The sequence below is a fragment of the Diadema setosum genome, chromosome 5 (assembly GCF_964275005.1).
Source record: "Diadema setosum chromosome 5, eeDiaSeto1, whole genome shotgun sequence".
In the NCBI taxonomy this organism is placed as follows: Eukaryota; Metazoa; Echinodermata; class Echinoidea; order Diadematoida; family Diadematidae; genus Diadema; species Diadema setosum.
In genome coordinates, this window is record NC_092689.1 from 13,561,874 (window position 1) to 13,579,797 (window position 17,924).

General features: G+C 40.0%; 2 protein-coding genes across 2 annotated transcripts; one reads left to right on the plus strand and one right to left on the minus strand.

The window, feature by feature from the left end:
- Window positions 1–843: 843 nt before the first annotated feature.
- Window positions 844–2,203, minus strand: LOC140228528 (muscarinic acetylcholine receptor M3-like). Its single transcript, XM_072308761.1, has 2 exons — window positions 1,265–2,203; window positions 844–873 (listed from the first exon to the last, which is right to left on the minus strand). Exons 1-2 carry the CDS (start codon window positions 2,201–2,203, stop codon window positions 844–846), a joined length of 969 nt encoding a protein of 322 aa, XP_072164862.1.
- A 7,028-nt stretch (window positions 2,204–9,231) lies between these two features.
- On the plus strand, window positions 9,232–12,303 carry LOC140228529 (uncharacterized). The gene is made up of 2 exons (XM_072308762.1): window positions 9,232–10,887; window positions 11,668–12,303. Exons 1-2 carry the CDS (start codon window positions 9,232–9,234, stop codon window positions 12,301–12,303), a joined length of 2,292 nt encoding a protein of 763 aa, XP_072164863.1.
- Window positions 12,304–17,924: the final 5,621 nt, after the last annotated feature.

Below are 17,924 nucleotides of genomic sequence, written 5' to 3' on the forward strand. Positions count from 1 at the left end.
ATAAGGCGTATAAACATCGTATACCTTCAAATGGTTCATTCTCTGTTAATTCTACGTCATTGCATATTCAAACAGTGGTATTCGACATAAAACAAGAAAATTATGGAATCCGACAATTTCATAAGTTACATTTTCCCAATAAAATTGTTGAGTTTTCGCAATCGCATCATAGAAATTAAATTAAGTGATGATATGACTCATTTTAAATTTCCCACGGACTTGTAAAGGGATAATCACTGCGTTCCCTCGTAAAATTGAAATAAAGAAATAGATTCACAAAACGATGTAGACAATGCTTATTATGATAGTTCCGTCGCAACGAATTGACCATACCTATAATATTTGAAGGATAGACTATATGTCAGCGCCTTATTCTTCAGAGGGTTACAATGCAACCAAGGATAGTCATCTCTTGGACTTATAGTAAGATATTTGCGTTTTTAATTTAATTTTCTTCAACTCCTGGTGACATATTGAGAATACTAAATTCCTCAAGGGACCCAAGATTTAAAGCAATTGTACTTAATTGGTTTAGGGTCGCCCATTTCATTGTTACATCTGTAGGTTTTCTATTTTTGCAATGGGTCTCTTTACAGAACTTCTATGACATTCTTGAAATAGAACAGACAAACTGTTTTTCATGTTGTCGTCTTGAACTCCAGTCAAGGATAAAATTGATATTAATTTTAAAGAATCAACAGAGCATAATACTGACGTCATCATGACGTATACGCGGCAATTGCTTCGACATGTCTGCCGCTCACCATGCTAGTGGACATACCTGCTACATCGGCGATCAAAATGTCACAATGTTATCCATTTAATTTCGTCTGTTTTCGTTATTCAAACTTGATCCCCTTTAGCTTCCACAACCTGAAAAAAAAAAGGCATGAACATCAAGAGTTTATACTTGGAGTAGAGCAGTATTGGTATGTCATGCGCTACCAGCTTTTGTTTTTGTTTTTGTTTTTTCTGCAAAAGAAGGAATCCATGTTAAACATCACACTCCTTCGGTTATCTGCAGTTCTCGACAGCAAAGAAACGAGCGGAAGTTTTGTTTGAAGTAAGTATTCGTGTATGCGTACAGAAAGGGATTGATAGTTGAATGACCCCAGAGCATAAAGGTCAGTACCTGAGACACCACGACGTCTCTTCCATCCGAACTAAAAGCAACGTACATGTCATATGTATAATACGGGAGAAGAGTGATGAAAAAGCCGGCCACTAGTAGTGAAAGAAGCTTTGCCGCCTTGTGGGGACTGACCTGGGTGTTCCCGCCCCTGTGGACGCGCATGATCCTGCTGTTATTCCGGAGAGGGTTTGGGGCAGTGACAGTTCTTGAGGTGGCGCGATTACAAGACGGACTACCCTGACACGTGACTTGCATCAACGCGGTAGCATTCTCGTCGGCTTCGAAAAAATGCCCAGATGCATTCATGTAAGACGTTAAGGTCACTGTACCAGGCTCAGCATATAACCCACTAGCGGCATCCGTACCCAAATATGACTGTCTTAAAGGGATTTGGTGACGGCCAGAGAGGAAACTTTGGCCTTGCTGCCTTTTTAACCGGAAGTACACCACGGAGTTTAGCAGTAATATACAGAAAGCAGGCATCACAAACTCAATGATAGTCAGGATGAGAATGAGCCATTTGCTTTTGCCGTACTCCAGGTTACAACATACAGTATCAATGCCGTTCGCATGTTTGTGGTACACGAATGCTAGACAGAAATGAACGGAGAGACACGCGACCCACGTGAGGCCGAAGTAGAGTCCGATCCTCTTGCTGGACCGCTGCGACCTGTGTCGGAGGGTGTCCTGAATCATGACGAATCGATCGCAGCTGACCGCTATCACGGCGATGACCGACATATCAGTGCAGGTGAAGTCGAAAGCCCACACAAAGATGCATAGGTTTTGGCCGAACAACCACTCGTTAAGGATGTACGACGGGGCATTGATGGCCATGATCACGCCGACGATCAAATCGGCTGTTGCGAGATTGAGAATGATAGTGTTGGTTCTGTTCCTCCTGACCCTCTCATCTCTGCAATAAGCCACGAGAACGAAGACGTTCCCCACGATAGTGATGATGACCACCGGGATATAGAGAATGCACACGAGCACCACACGTAATGCCGTAATCTGCGTCGTCGTGCCGTTTAATAGTGAGATAGCAGAGTTGGCTTCCATTTCCGCCATATGGTAACGTTACGATAAAACGTTGCGAGGACAAGTTGTGCTATGGTGCACCCATACTGAGCAAAAACAATTCTTAATGCGTGACTAATCTACAACCACACATAATTCATGTAATGAATCCAGACAAGCGGCTCTTGGTGAAGCGCGATGGTAGCTAAGTGCGGTAAAACGCTCTATTGACTACAAAACGTCAGATTAAACGATGCTTCCCTCCCTCATTCCCATAACAAGCGGCACTTAAATAGATTCCTTATTTTGCAGCACTTTGGGGAAAACAATAACTCTGAAGTTATGTCGAGGGAAAATGCTAATAACAACTGGAAAGCCTATATGCAAACACAACGCGTAACATATTTTTTCTTTCGGTTAGCTTTTAAAAATCCATCTGTTGACATAACCAATCGACGTCATGCCAGTGCTTGGAAATTCGGAAAGCCGATGGATATGCGGAAACGAAATGACTTCACGGCGCCAATCAAAATATTCATGCAAGTACACGACTGGGCTGATTGCTTCTGTGCGATGCAAAACTTGATTCACAGTTGTCATAGATAATGATAATGACGAGTCGACGTGGTTCCCCTTCACTGAATAATAATATGGAAAGAAGGAGTAAGAGATCCACTGTACATGTATTCGCTTCCGTCGGTTAGTCGAATCCACGTCCACACACGTGCACTCGATGAAATATGGCGCCACAAATTTCCAGGACGTGTCGAGCAAACACAACATTCGAGTCGCTTCACATTTGACAGTCAGGAAAAGAGAAGTCCGGGAGGCGGGACCGGCCGAAGAGGACTGAGCAGTAATGAACATCAATGTTCACCGCTCACTCTATTACCTGAAACAGAGAAAAGCAATGTGTGTGTGGGTTTTTTTTTTCCTGAAAACCAATTAGACATGATACAAAATTATGAATTGAAAAAGCGCTATATGGTGGTAAGGGAGAAGTGGTGTCCTCAATGCTCCTTGGCCCATAGCGAAGTTGAAGTGAAGCTTTCGCCACATGATTGAAAAGCACAAAGAATGACATTATAATTATCAACTGAAATTTAAGTCATCAGTATTACTCCTCTCATATGGTGTACACACACAGACACACACATGTTATTTACTCATATATATATATATATATATATATATATATATATATATATAAACATGTTGAGATTTCACGTATTGGCTCCACGAACGTTGAAACAAAGTGGTCATGCATTTTTGACCAGTAAAGCATGAGTTTATTCGACTCAAATTTTCGGCCTCCTACGCCTTCTTCAATACTCCTGAAGAAGGTGTAGGACGCCAAAAAATTTGAGTCGAATAAGATTACCATTTTGTTTCTTCATTTTATATATATATATATATATATATATATATATATAATATATATATATGTATATATATATATATATATATATATATATATATATATATATATATTTATATATATATATGTATATATATATATAAACTCGTGATATAAAGTGTATAATATATATATATATATATATATATATATATATATATATGTGTGTGTGTGTGTGTGTGTGTGTGTGTGTGTGTAAACATACACACTATATGTACACACACTTTTTTTTTCGGTCGTCCCATTAAAAAATTCAAGCAATTCTGCGTTTTGGTACAAACAACCTTTCGTTTATCCCTACATCATTCCAAATCAAAATCAACGCAGACTGGCTAATTGAGAGTCCAGATAATCTGATAGAATTCAAATATAATGCTTTCCTTGTTCCACCTCTCGTAATCTCTCATAAGATGGTAACTTTCATTACTTTTTCATAGTTATGTGTTGTTATGTCATGTGGTCAAAATGTCACCAGAAACCTGAAACCCGAAATTTCATCGATAATAGAGAATTATAGAAAAAAAAAGAAGAAATTGCACGTGAATGGAGTAACAAGTAAATCTGTGCACCTAACATACAAACATCAGTCTTAATTAATGCATAGATGTGACATTGTATTACATAACGATGTATGACGTCATAGTCACTCACCGTCATTCTGCTGGCCATTGTTTACACAGCTTGTAACAGAGCTACGTAGCTTTGCCACTGGCGGAGGTAAGGTTAAAGTATGGGCAATCCGGCCATCTTATCATGGAAAACGAAAAAAAAAAAAAAAAAAAAAAAAAAACTACAACAGCAACTAAATCTAGACAATGATGATTATAACTGTGGTTCATAGCCAACATTGATTATTGAAATCAGTTTCGATCGCTGGAGCATATATTATCTACCTATCATTCTCCCTAAATTCGTCCTAACTGTTACTTGAAATGTACATGAATAAAATGAATGCTCGATTATAATCAATACACCAATTAACCATCGATATGAATCAGCGGTGTACTTCCAATAAATTTCAGTTGGGATACATTATATTCTTAAACCAATGCAAAATTTCGTGTCGTTTGTAAGAAAGGATACACGCGACCTTTAAGTCCACTCCGAAAGACTGGGCAACGAGGATAAAAGTGTCTTGCCTCAGGCCGCCAAATCCGCTACCTCGATCCATGGATGCACAAGGGCTCTTACGATTAAGAGTTCGTGGTCTTAAAGGGATGGTATAGTTTTGGTTGAGATGGGGATTCAGGTTTAACTTTTGCTGAGATATTTAGAAACCATTTATATAAAATATTAAAGAGGATTTGATATTCTAAGAGGAATTAAAAGTTTGTTTAATGAAAGTCGGTTTTGAAACGGCTGAGATATCGAGGAACAAAGAGGTCCTGATGAAAGTTTATTTTGATCGCTTTGTTTTGCTTTTTTTTTTATCTCGGCCATTTCAAAACCGATTTTCATCCAATGAACTGTGAATTCCTCTTAGAATTGTATGCTCTTTAACATTTCATAATTGGTTTCTAAGTATCTCGGAAAATTTAAATTCTGAATCCTCACCTCAACCAAAACTACACCACCCCCTTTAAGAGGTCGTTGTCTTAACCATCGAATAACAACGCCGGTTATTAAACATGAATGATCATTACCGGATGTCAGCTCATTTGACAACATCGGAAAATTGGACCCTATGTCATGATGGATCCAACCTTTTTTCATTTAGTAAATTTTAGTTGTTGTATTTTTTGTGTGTATGTGCATCCCCCCCCCCCAAAAAAAAAAATGATTGCATTTCATTTTGCCTTCCCGAGCTCCCGATTATCACGACACACAGCTCCCGCATTACGTTGGGTGCGCCTGATGGCATAAAACCTTTATAAGTCACGTCTAGGTGCATTGATTAGCCCTTTAGACAATCTTGGTGAAAATCTAATCTAATACAAATTCTTCGTAACACCTTGTAAGCGAGAGTTGTAGAAATATTATTCGAATCCGTATTTTAGGATACCAGTGAAGCTTTTACATTTTGCGAAGGGGAAGTATTTGCTTCAATTGTGAACGAGATTTCTGAATGTAATCAAACAATGATTATTCCACAATGAGTTTATGCAGAAAGGTAGAACCTCCCTCGTTTATTCAATGTGTAGGTTTGCATCTTAAAGGTCTTGTTTACCTTTGGAACAGTAATTTTTAGAAATGTTCAAGATATGACATACGATGCATATATTATGTGTAGATCTGTTGTATCACAAAACGTCCTACCATATAGAATTTTTGCAATAAAGCCTAAAATATGAGGAGATACCAGTATTTTTCTCATTAAACCAAAACTGTGGGTTACGGTTTAGTCTGGAAACATTTTTATTAGAACTATTGTTCACATTTTGTATATTTAACAATACTTAACATCGATTAATACTGGTTCAAATTTTTACAGTGGTTGTTTCTATCCCAAACTCACATTTTGGAACTATTTTAAAGCATTAATGCTGGGTTTTTGTTTCATCTGCAAAATGATGAATTATGCCTTTAAAACACAAAGATAGCGGGAGCGTAAATGTATTTTCTGAATTTCACTGTGCCGAGTTAAGTTTTTTTTTTTTTTTTTTTTCTCTCTCTTTCGACATCGCTGTCCCCCCGCCCCACCTCACGTCTCACTCAGTCAACGCTATGAGTTGGCCATAACCGCTGATTGGAAACCCGCAGGCAGTGGCGGATACTACAGGAGGGCGCATCAGGCAGGAGGGGGCGCACCTGGCGCGGGCCCCTTTTCTTTTTTGTTAAAACAAAAGAAATAAAATTAAAGAATGGAGGGGATGCTTGCGCCCCCCCCCCCTTAATTTTGTAAAGCCCTCCCCCTTTTTTCAAACAGAATTCCTGGTTACGCCCCTGCGAAGGGAAAAAGGGGGTGGGGAATGGGGAAGAGAGAGAGAGAGAGAGAGGGGGGGGGGGGGCAGAGATTGATGCACGTCTTGCCCGAAGGAAAGACGATATTTCGCTCGTGTGTGTGTGTGTGTGTATGTTTTACTAGCTCAAGTAGCCGTCAAATTCCCGACTCATTTTCACAACCTGCTGTGTGCGGATTACATCTCCAATTTACTGCGATCGTGCTTCTCATTATCCCACCAGAAATAGCGTCCACTCTGAATTAAAGCTAATGGGCTTAAAAAAAGAATCGACTGAACACTTACCGTTTGCTTTCATAATTCCCCTGCTTCAAATTAGAAAGGAAAGTTTTCCCAATGCCGCTATTAGTTTGAATAAAGACAGAACCCCCCCCCCCCCACAGAAACACCATTTTGTTGTTTATGTCATATGGCTTTTCATTGAAATTTATCGACAATTGCCCTTTATTTACATAAAAACAACCCCACGCAAGAATTCATCAATTTGACTATGGCATCTTAATATGTATTTAATTGATTTGAATTAAATTCATTTGTTCAGCATAAAAAAGAATAATGACAATGATAAACAATCATGACAAAGTACAGAATAAAGACGGTAAATATAGGATACGTGATATATGATAAGCAATGTACAGATAAAGCGAAACGAATGATGAAGGAAAAAAGTAAAACCAATGGCCAAGACGGACGGTCTTTTGATGTTGCCATTTGTAATGGCGGTCTACTCTTTCAAATTGTTGGTAACCTATGTACTATCGATGTTGCACATAGTGCTTGTCAATAATGTTTGTCTTTTTTTTTTTTGCCATTTTGGATAAAAGAAACGACCAACTGCTTATGCTCCTTTTTGTACGAATTGCCTTTTAATTTTGATAAATTGAGTATATATTAAACGCCTTGACTATTTTTAGTTTGAATGAAAAATAAAAATGGAAGAACATTTCAAATTGAGTGGTATATGCGGTAGTTGTATGGGAGCATTAATCCGATAATCCAAGCATTTTGCCAAAAGAAAAGCAAAACAAAACAAAAAACAAGAAGCATACACACAGACAAACACACACACACATACACACACCAAGTGTTTTGAAATCACGTTATACTGTAGGCGGTGGATTATACCAAATCATATTGAATAAATGAATATCTCCATGATTGCCTGTACAATTTCACAATGATTACACACAAAGAATATTAGATGTGATGATTTCCTTACTAACCAAGATTGGTTTGGGTATTGGACTTTGGTGTAGAAAGACATTTTTATTTTGTATCTGTTTCATGCGCAAAAGGTTTTTTTTTTTCCCTTAGGTTGTCTGCGCCGTCCAATAGTGGGCAAGGGTGAAACGAAAGTGCGCCTAATTAGGCAATTGCTGACTATGATTTTGTCAAAATGTTGGTTTGTCCTGTAGGGCCCGTAAGGAAAACAAAATATGCAGAATACTTCGTTCGGATACATGTATTTCTCTTACGTATTCGTTTACAGTGTATTTTAAAGAGTTTGATCCAAAAACAAGTCAGCTATTCTTGTCAATTTGAGATATTTGCGATCAAACTTGCAAAAAACAAACAAACAAACAAACAAACCAAAAAATGCTATAACAGAGTATGGTGTATCCCTAATATAACTTCAAGAATTTTCCTTATTTTGTAACAAGGGAGGTGTCAGTGGAAAGAATTTACTTTAATCTATTCCATGATAGATTTACTCTGAAATGTGTTTAAAAAGCGCTTTTCCCGTTTTGCGATCAAGCTTGAATTTTATCTATTTTCACCTCAAATAAATATTTATTTATTTTTGTATCTATTTGCTACCACGGCACTGAAAGTAAGTGTTTTGTGTCCTTTCTTTGCTCTCAAAAGGAATTCAGGTCTACAATTTCACTCTGATATCATTTCCTGAATGTCACTTACCGATACGGTTACAGTTTTTATTATCATAATCATACGGCAACTGAAAAGGTAGTGATGAAAAGTCAACCAATGTTGTCAATTTTTTTTTTTGTTTAGCTTGATTCCAAGGAAAAAATAAGATTGCTGTTGTATAAGTATAAGCATAATCTCGAATTCATAGTTTTACGATGATACCGAATCAGGCTGTCATCTCTGGTCATTATCGAGGTTAAGCTCATTTCTTGATCCCATGTTCAGAATTATCCTTCAGCGTCTCGAGAGCCCGGTGACGCATCGGGGGGGGGGGGGGGGGAACACTTGTCAATAGAGGGCGTTATCACAATTCAGATGAGTGTGAACACGAACTCGTTCTGGCTTAGTTCGCTTCCGCGGTCCACTGAAAATTCTTCCAGTTCAAGAATTCATTTGCCGGTATTTATTAATTCATTCATTCACGACACCTTTCTCTTTTATCACATTCTTGTTTCTAAATTGTAAACTAGATACTAACTTCTCAATCTGAAAAAAGATGAAACAAAGAAAACATATTGATCATCAATTGTACGATTCGGAGCGAAGATACCGAAGCGGTACAGGGAAAACCCCTAAGGTGACCTTTGTATTTGTGTATCGACTGAAATAGTTTCTTTTCTTGTTGTTGAATGGCAGGACTTTGGATTGAATCAGCACTAACGTACATTCACATATCGCGGTTACTTGGAGACGGGTTAAACAATCGAGATATACCTCTCCGCTCCTTGTATTGATCACGTCCTATTTGAAAGCAAGTAGGGCTCAGCCTTATCACACTTGGATCATTGCTACGCTGGACTCTACACAGCCCTGACTCTAAATTGAATGAAATGATGTCCACAGAATTGAATTCGGTCCTTTGTATAGGACCTATAAGGAACTCGAGGGATGGTGACGGCATTCATGAGATTCAGTGCGCCGTTTGCTTGGCTGTGAACCCTTCTTTCCAAACCACGATGCCCTCGTGTTCCCACGTCGTGTGCCAGACCTGCTACTCCCTGGTGGCCGCCGGAAATGGGACCGTTGTCTGCGTACTCTGTCAAGTGCGGAGTGTGTCGCCTGCTGCATCGGAGAGAGACGCCCTTCACGGATCTCGCTCTCCTCTGAAATTATTGCCGGCTTTGTCCGGCATGGCGGGCGAAAAGAAACACATTTTGCAGAATCAGTTGAAACAGCTGCGCCACCTCGACCATGCCGTGTACAAACCTCTCATCCGGCATTTCGACAAGCTGATTGAACACGTAGAATCGGAGGCACAGAACGGGATCGAGATCATCGAGAGCTCTTTCCGACGGATTTTGACCGCGTTGAAAAAGCGTAAGGATCTCCTTATTCGAGCTGTGATGCAGAAGGCCAAATTAAATAAGGCTTATATAGAAAACAAGAAAAGCAAAACAATAAACGAGAGGGAAAAGCTCATGAAGTACTGCAAAAGTCACCAAGCAAAAGTGAAAACAGGCAGGCGATATCACGATGACCGCATAGAAATATCTCAGTTTCTAAAAGAGGCAGAAGACTTTCAGCGACAAGCTCGACATACTAGCACGAGTAATGCGATCACCACCCTTGATGAGATAGAAATCGACGTGGAATCAAGTGCTGAGGGTGTGATCAAAGAGTCATTGGAACGATTCGTAAGAAAGCGCGACGTCGTCAAAACCTGTCACTCTCGTGTGGGTACTCCATGTTCATCCCCCCAAACAAGTTTCGATCCCGAAGAATGTCCTAGACAGCATACTGCAATACCCGAAATACATGTTGCATTGTCCATTGACCAGTCCCCGGACACAAGTCCGTTATCCACTTCCCAATCCGACGGAGTCTCTTTTGATGTAACGCCGATTCACCATCAGTTAGCTCCAAATTTGACCCTGCCTATCTCGCCACGGGATGCTCGTTCTCCCGCTGACGGACGCGAGCACGACAACGAGCCTTGCCGCCTTCCAGACATCAACACGCCATCACCTAGAATCGAGCGTCAACAACGACGCCATCAACCTGACATGCAGAATGATGCAGAATGCTTAAATGACTGCCCGTTATCTCTCCCGGCATCTCTCTCCTCCGATGTCGACAACCTGCGCTGCACGAGAAGCATCGACCGACGCCATCCCGATCAGAACAGCAGGCGCCAGATAGCCGGGCGACGACCACGACGCATGTTGCCAGTCATCAAGAAAGACCAATGGATTGATCAAAGACACTCCCCGAAACCGCCACCGATAACAACCAACGCACTGGAACGGCCGAACGGCATGACGTGCTTCTCAAAATGTCAGACTTTGAGTCCGAGAGGAAAAGACGACGTCGTCTGGGTGGCCGATTGCGGGACGGGTGGGATTGGGGCTGTCAGCTTGAACGGCCGTGAGTTGACGCATTTTCGATCCGTCTGGGCGGATGATGGCGACTCCGCGAAAGCTCAGGGAGTGTTCGATCTTACCATAACGAGAGACGAAATCATCGTCTTGTCTGACTCGCAAGAGAAAAAGGTGCATGTTCGTTTCTTCTTTACCATGAGTCCAGGGACATCGTCGTCACTGTGATTATCAATGCCATCTCTTTTTGTATTGCGCTCAAATTACTGAACATTGTTCTCTTTGCTTGAACACCTAGTGTACACATCTCATGTCTATTAATGATATCGGTAAATTTTGGTTGCAAACATGCCCCTGATTTTAGTAATTACAATTAAGTACAGTAAACACATTGAAGCACAAATGCCACAAGATCATCTGCAAGAAATCACTTCTTTGTGCGTTTTAAATTTTTCAACAATTCTATTTTGATCTAGAAAAGAAATGAGAATATAAAGTCGCATAAAGAAAAAAAGTAGGGCCTAAGTATCATTGTTTTATTTTCATTTATGTGCTCTTTGATCGAACGATATTAATATTTCTAAAAGAGGTAGAAGACTTTCAGCTCGACATACTAACACGAGTAATGCGATCACCACCCTTGATGAGATAGAAATCGACGTGGAATCAAGTGCTGAGGGTGTGATCAAAGAGTCTTTGGAACGATTAGTAAGAAAGCGCGACGTCGTCAATATCGAATTATGTGCTCTTTGATCGAACGATATTAATATTTCTAAAAGAGGCAGAAGACTTTCAGAATCATATTAACATCGAACGATATTAATATGATTTGAATACAATCTGATTTAAAGTTCATTAATTATTCATATCTTGTTATTATTCAATAGTTATTACAATGACAAGCGTCAGTAATCACAATTGTTTTGTTTATTCAATTTTTCTTGATCCTTGAAGGTGTTGCTACTCCAGAAGGACCGACCACTCAAGGTCATCAAATGCCCCCACGGCACAGACCCTAGAGGCGTGGCATCCGACGGTGAGCGCATCTTCGTGTGTGACCAGGGCAACCAGTGCGTGCAAATGATTACGTTGTCCGCCGGTCCAGATGGAAGCATTGATGCCGACCGGTCAGCAGTGACTCCCATCTCTTTAGGCAAGCCGCATCGCTCTCTGCCTATCGACCCGTACTTCATCGCCGTAAACCGTTGCGATGGACGGATTCTCGTCACTGACCACAGTAACCAGCAGCTCATTCTGGTGAGCGCGGACAACAGTCAACCTCCTCGACGCGCGAACTTGAAAGCTATGATGGAGAGTGAAAACTCGAGTGGCATTAGACCGACAGGAGTCGCGTGGCTACCCGACGGTAGAGGCGCCGTGGTCGCCGACCAGAGGGGGCATCGCCTGGTGATCGTCGACGAAGAGCTCAATATCGTAGCCACATACGGCAAGCAGGGCAGTGGGCCAGGGGAATTTTTGTTCCCACATGGACTGGTTTTCACCTCTGCAAGCATCCTGGCCGTGTGCGACATGAATAATGCTCGAGTCCAGCGCATTAGCCTCGGAGCCTTGCTTGGACACGAATGTTAGAGTGATATGAAATCGTTGGTTTGCTGTCTTTTCATAGCAATATTTGCCTGTCCACTTGTTCAAAGCCACCTGAATTTGTAGTATACGGATATTTTTTTGTAATGCTATATCGACACGAATTCTCCTGATTGAACTTTACTTTGGTGTAGGTGGATGAGATTTAACTACAGATAATTCTAAGCTACTTTCTAGCTTCCTGGTGGTGGGATTTAATGTGCATTGCAGTTGTGACATACTAAATAGCATATTGCAGACTATTTGTTCATTGGTATTGTTTACTTATTTACTGGTAGTCAGATAGTGGGGCATATTTGATAAGCTATTAAATATCTTTCTGATAGTGCCTTGTAGGCAGTTTCCTTGCAAAGGCAAACTTTTCTACCTCCTTCATGTCCTTTCTTCATTACCGTCACCACATTAAAAAGGAGGGTGCAGAATGGATAACCAATATAGATGTACAGATTTTACTATCCATGAATGGTCGTTAAATTGGATTTTCATCAAAGTGATGAGGCCATGACGGATAAATAATCACGTGTGCGAGAATATTATTATCGCCGAGGGGATCAAAGTGACGATCGTATTTAAGCTGTGAAGTGAATTTGCTGCATCACGTGCAAGACAATGTCAAGTTTGAAAGAGGTCGGTAATCTAAGCGTGTGTGATCTGTGCAAACGTATGATATTTCTTATTGTAAAGTGGGCTTTAGAATTTTTGCAATCTGATTGGTCAATTTTATCGTGCATTGATTCTTACTGAGCCACACCGAGCCATGCGTCCGGTAAAATCCGAACGCATGTCTCAAGCCTTGTCTAGTATTAATAGTGATGATAATAAAGGACATTTATATTGCGCAGCAATTATAATGATATACTCTACTGCGCATTACAAAATGACATGCATACAAGAAATTCAAACAGATAATACATTACTTCAAGAGATGACTTTTTAACCTGGCCTTAAACTCATTAATTGTAACTGCTTGTCTTACAAACAAAGGGAGATTATTCCATAATTTTGGTGCAGCGTACAAAAATGCCCTGTCACCAAGAGTAACTTTTGATTTCCCCGATGGATGTCTTAATAATGTTTGATCCCGTGAACTTCGAAGGTGTACTGGACACAATGATGGGGAGAAAGGTTGAATTTCGAGATTTTACGGACCCGTTTTATAAAACGACTGATGCACATGCCTATTTCGTGGATCAGTGAAAATTGGATAGTCTCATTTGACTTCTGAAACATAAAACCCTCTCGCTGCAATCGTGGGTTTAAACAGTTCCCAATTTAAACTCGCGCATTTAATTCTCACCGATCCACTCTGTCATGTGCATCCTTTGTATACTTTCATGCTATGATTATGGTAAGTGCCTACTCAAGCTGCAAGGAGCCAGAGTAAGCATGATACGTGTATATATATATGATACAAAAATAATCAATCATCGCCGTTCGGTATTATAGTGTTTTAGGGGGCTTTTCCATGCATTTGACATTATATTATATGACTACACGTTTCACTTCATAGAAAAAGTTCGATGCTTACATGTTGGAGCATAACATTATTGTCCACCAGAAGTGTACACAAAGGTGTTCAGTATTTGGTAGAGGTGCATGTTTTTTTTTTTTTTGTGTGTGTGTGTGAATGTATGTAAGTACCTATGTATGCATGTGTCACTTATACGCTTATAATAACATGTGTGGATCATTTCAATTTCTACCATTTTTATTCAGTTGTACCGCCCTGACGATCAGATTCCGTCCTTGTTGTTTTTTTATCTTTGTTGATAATTATGCATAGGCCGATATCATGGCACTTTAATTGCTAGCAATTTGTCTTTATGCTTCTATTTAATGTAACTTCCGTGACTTTACACGTACATTATAGTGGAACTCCACCCACAAGCCTTTCCGCTTTGGGATTAATAAAATGCCGTTTACTTGTCTCATAGTCCGTCAGATTTATCCTGTTTTGCATGAATGGATAGATGGGAAACTCGGTTTTAATTTACTGGCACCTCCCGACTTTCCCGGTTTTTACACCGAATAGAGTGACTCATAGACCAATCTCGTACGTGCTTTTACTTTGTAAAGAGATAATGAATATCACTGCAAAAATCGTCCATGACGGCCCGTAAATAATAACCTAAAAGCAGCTCAGACTTCTTATCCGCGAAGTTTATCCACTGGAAAACTCTTGAAGTGCGACTCAATCTGTGTCAGGTTATGTAGCCAGCCTCATGCATTCCATGTAAATATGACTTATACGTACATTGTCTCGTGTTGATTTTTTTTTCTTTTCCTCTTCACAATCAAAGAAGTTCACTGTTATGACACCAAACCTGTTCCTCGAACATGGTGAGCGCGTGAGTAGGTGGTTGTGTCTTCTTCGAATGGCATCTTATGGGCATGAATCATTCATAGGTACCTATCGATGCTCGAAATGGAAAAGTGGCGCTATTTGGAAGATCTACTCACAGCCATATTCCATTCCACTTTGCATACAAATCTGATCATAAAGGGAAAGTGTGTGTGTGTGCGTGTGTGTGTGTTTGTGTGTGTGTGTGTGTGCGTGTGTGTTACTCCCTATGTAGTAACGACTGGTAAACATACATTAATTAGTCTTCGTACGCGCGCGTTTTCAGTTTAGCAATTTAAAAAGAAAATAAGTATACAATTTCTTTGATCACTAATGGGATTTCTGTGTATATTTGAATATTTTGTGCCACATTATGGTAGGACTTCTTTTTTCTCCAAGTGAGCAGCTGCCGCGAATGATCAAAGATCAAAAGTAATTATGACTGTGTGCTAAGCGCGTGCACCATTCTATATCATCGAATTATACACCTGCTTTGTAAACAAATAAAGTGACACGGAGAGATAAGAAGTGCGGATGTGATCTTCAAGACGCGCGTTATCACTTGAAAGATTAAAGTAGCAAAGTCACAGACCCAACGAGTCAAGCACGTAGGACCTAAGTAAAACTAATCTGAAACAAAGTAAGAAAAATAAGAACAAAATAAGAAATCGAAAAAGTAGGGTTTACGTATATCGATCATAAGTTCGCCCATCATGATGACACTCGTTTAAACTGAAAACTGTTTTTGATTTGATATGGCACGTATTCAAAAATACCTAAGACAGTCATTTCAACTGGTATACTGTACAACAAAATTTATAAAGAAACAAAATGGCAGAAATTGGACACATAGTAGAAATAACATGTCTTACTTCCCACGTACTGTTTTCGCGCAGTATAGGAATAGGTCGAAATCGAAACTTGATAATTGTATTGAAATATTGTGTAGGGTATCTAAAGTTACACGCACACGCTCACACGCATACACACACTGTACACATACCACAACTTTCTTTTTCTTGAAACGAACTACAGCTATTAGAAACTCTCATGATTGAAAGCTTGCTCTCCCCTCTCCAGCAATGTTCCTCGTAAATGGCCAGGAAGGATTTACCCCCCCCCCCCCCAAACACGTACACACACATACACTCTCTCCTCTCCGCATTGTAAAAGTATTATTGACTCTGTGTGTGTGTGTGTGTGTGTGTGTGTGTGTGTGTGTGCGATGCGCAGAGCCAGATACTATTTGCATTCTTGATACATGAGCTGGATTATTTTGTTGTCACATCGACACTATTATTCAATATTGTATAGGAATGCATCACAACTTTTTTACCGGGTCAGGTAGGTCCTATCGACAACAGAACGCATGAAGTAAAGATGCCATGCAGTACAGCCATTAAATACAGTAGATCAAGGAGCATAAAGCGTATAGGGATGAATCCGCTTTCGTTTTCAACCCATTCACGACACACACAATCCTTGGCTGCTCAATAGCAGTATATTCTCAATAGTGACTCAACAGAATACCGGGAGAGAAAGGCATATTGTCACATAGATAATTGCCGGTCCCCTACAGAGAAAATCGGCTTGGAGGAAAGCATGCCTTTAAAGGGGATGGCTAGTAACTAATCAGTGGGAATCGGTGGGAATGCTGTGGGATGATTGTTCGAATCCTTGTGGGATTCATTTAAGAGTACATTATATATCTATTGTTGTGTGACAATTATTTGCTTCAGAATGGTCTCATACTCAAGTAATGTGCAGTTGAATGGTTCCAGGCTAGCATGCCTATACAGTGATGGGGCATTAAACTGCACATTACTTGAATATGAGACCGTTCTGAAGCAAATAATTTTCACACAACAATAGATAATGTACTCTTAAATGAATCCCACAAGAATTGGAACAATCATTCCCCAGCATTCCCATTGATCCCCACTGATCAGTTACTAGCCATCCCCTTGAAACACAATTTCTGCGAAGCTGTTCGTTAAAAATAAAAAAATGGGGGGAAAAAGAAATCCGATGCAAAGTAGGCATACTGTAAACGTGTCTCTATGTCATTTTAAGTTCTGAAGTTTAATATTCATCCATTAACAAAGATTCATTCTATCATGATTATTATGATAATCGGCTGCTGTAGAGTATGAATACAACCTCACTTGCTGGATTTTAATTTGGTCTTTTAACGTCACCCGCTGATTCTACATAGCGGCGTTTACCCCACTGAACTTCAGACTCCCAAACCTCAGGGGGCCATCTACTATCTATTTTGCATCTCCGCCTCGGCAGAAATATGTAAATGTTATCATGGGCCGTGACACTTGGCATTTATTCTCGCTTCGCACATTGTGCCGACATTCCTCCACATCTGTGATCGATAGTGATCAATAACACCTACTGTGTATGTGTAGACAAGAATTACGGGTTTTCCCCATGGCGGGGGAATCCCTTGTGACAAAATTAGAAGGTAGGTCACGATCAATGACGTCATGGAGGCGGGGACTTCTCGCAGAAGAGCACTTAATGTGATTGCAACAATGATTGCAATGATGATGACATCACCAAATTGGTTGCGTTATTGATATTGATCACTGTCGACAACTTACACGTACACTGTATCTCCCATAAACCTCGCGCGCGCTTTTCAGCTATTCAGCCTACAAAATAAAACAAAAACAACACAAAACAACACACAACAGCACAACAGGCACGATGTAAAGCGTGCATGCATGTCCTAGTAACTGGCAATGCGCTAAAATTCTCCGATTGAAAATTGACAGAAAATTACTTATCGGAGTGAACAATATATTGTTATATATATTAAAAGAGAACGCTTTTTTTTTTTTTTAATACAGCAAACGACGTAGCACACTTTGGCCATCTAAGTATGTTTCTTTCTTCCATTACGAGAGAAATATTTTAATGAAAGAAGTTATAAGCTGTGTGAAATTTAACCCAAATAGAACAGAAATGTATAACATATTATACCAGCCAATCGTGGAATTCTTTGAATATGAATAGATGGAAAAAATATAATTAAAACGGGGAATTTTGGTCCATCTCTCACTCAAAAAGCTGGAATACGATATTTTCCTGAAGAAAAAAAAATTAGTATTCCTACTAAAAAGGGTAGTTGGCAGGTAGGCTAAGATATAGGATAGTTTATATCATCAGTACATAAAGTACACGGGGGTACTTTATAGATGCATAAGTCGCGTGATTGCGAAGCTTCTTCCATACAAGCAACACACAAGCAAAC

Coding starts and splice junctions, on each gene's coding strand:
- LOC140228528 (XM_072308761.1), bottom strand. CDS start 2,203: ATGGCGGAAATGGAAGCCAACTCTGCTATCTCACTATTAAACGGCACG. Junction 874..1,264: donor ACAGGGGCGGGAACACCCAG/GTCAGTCCCCAC, acceptor TTTTTTTTTCAG/GTTGTGGAAGCTAAAGGGGA.
- LOC140228529 (XM_072308762.1), top strand. CDS start 9,232: ATGTCCACAGAATTGAATTCGGTCCTTTGTATAGGACCTATAAGGAAC. Junction 10,888..11,667: donor CTGACTCGCAAGAGAAAAAG/GTGCATGTTCGT, acceptor TGATCCTTGAAG/GTGTTGCTACTCCAGAAGGA.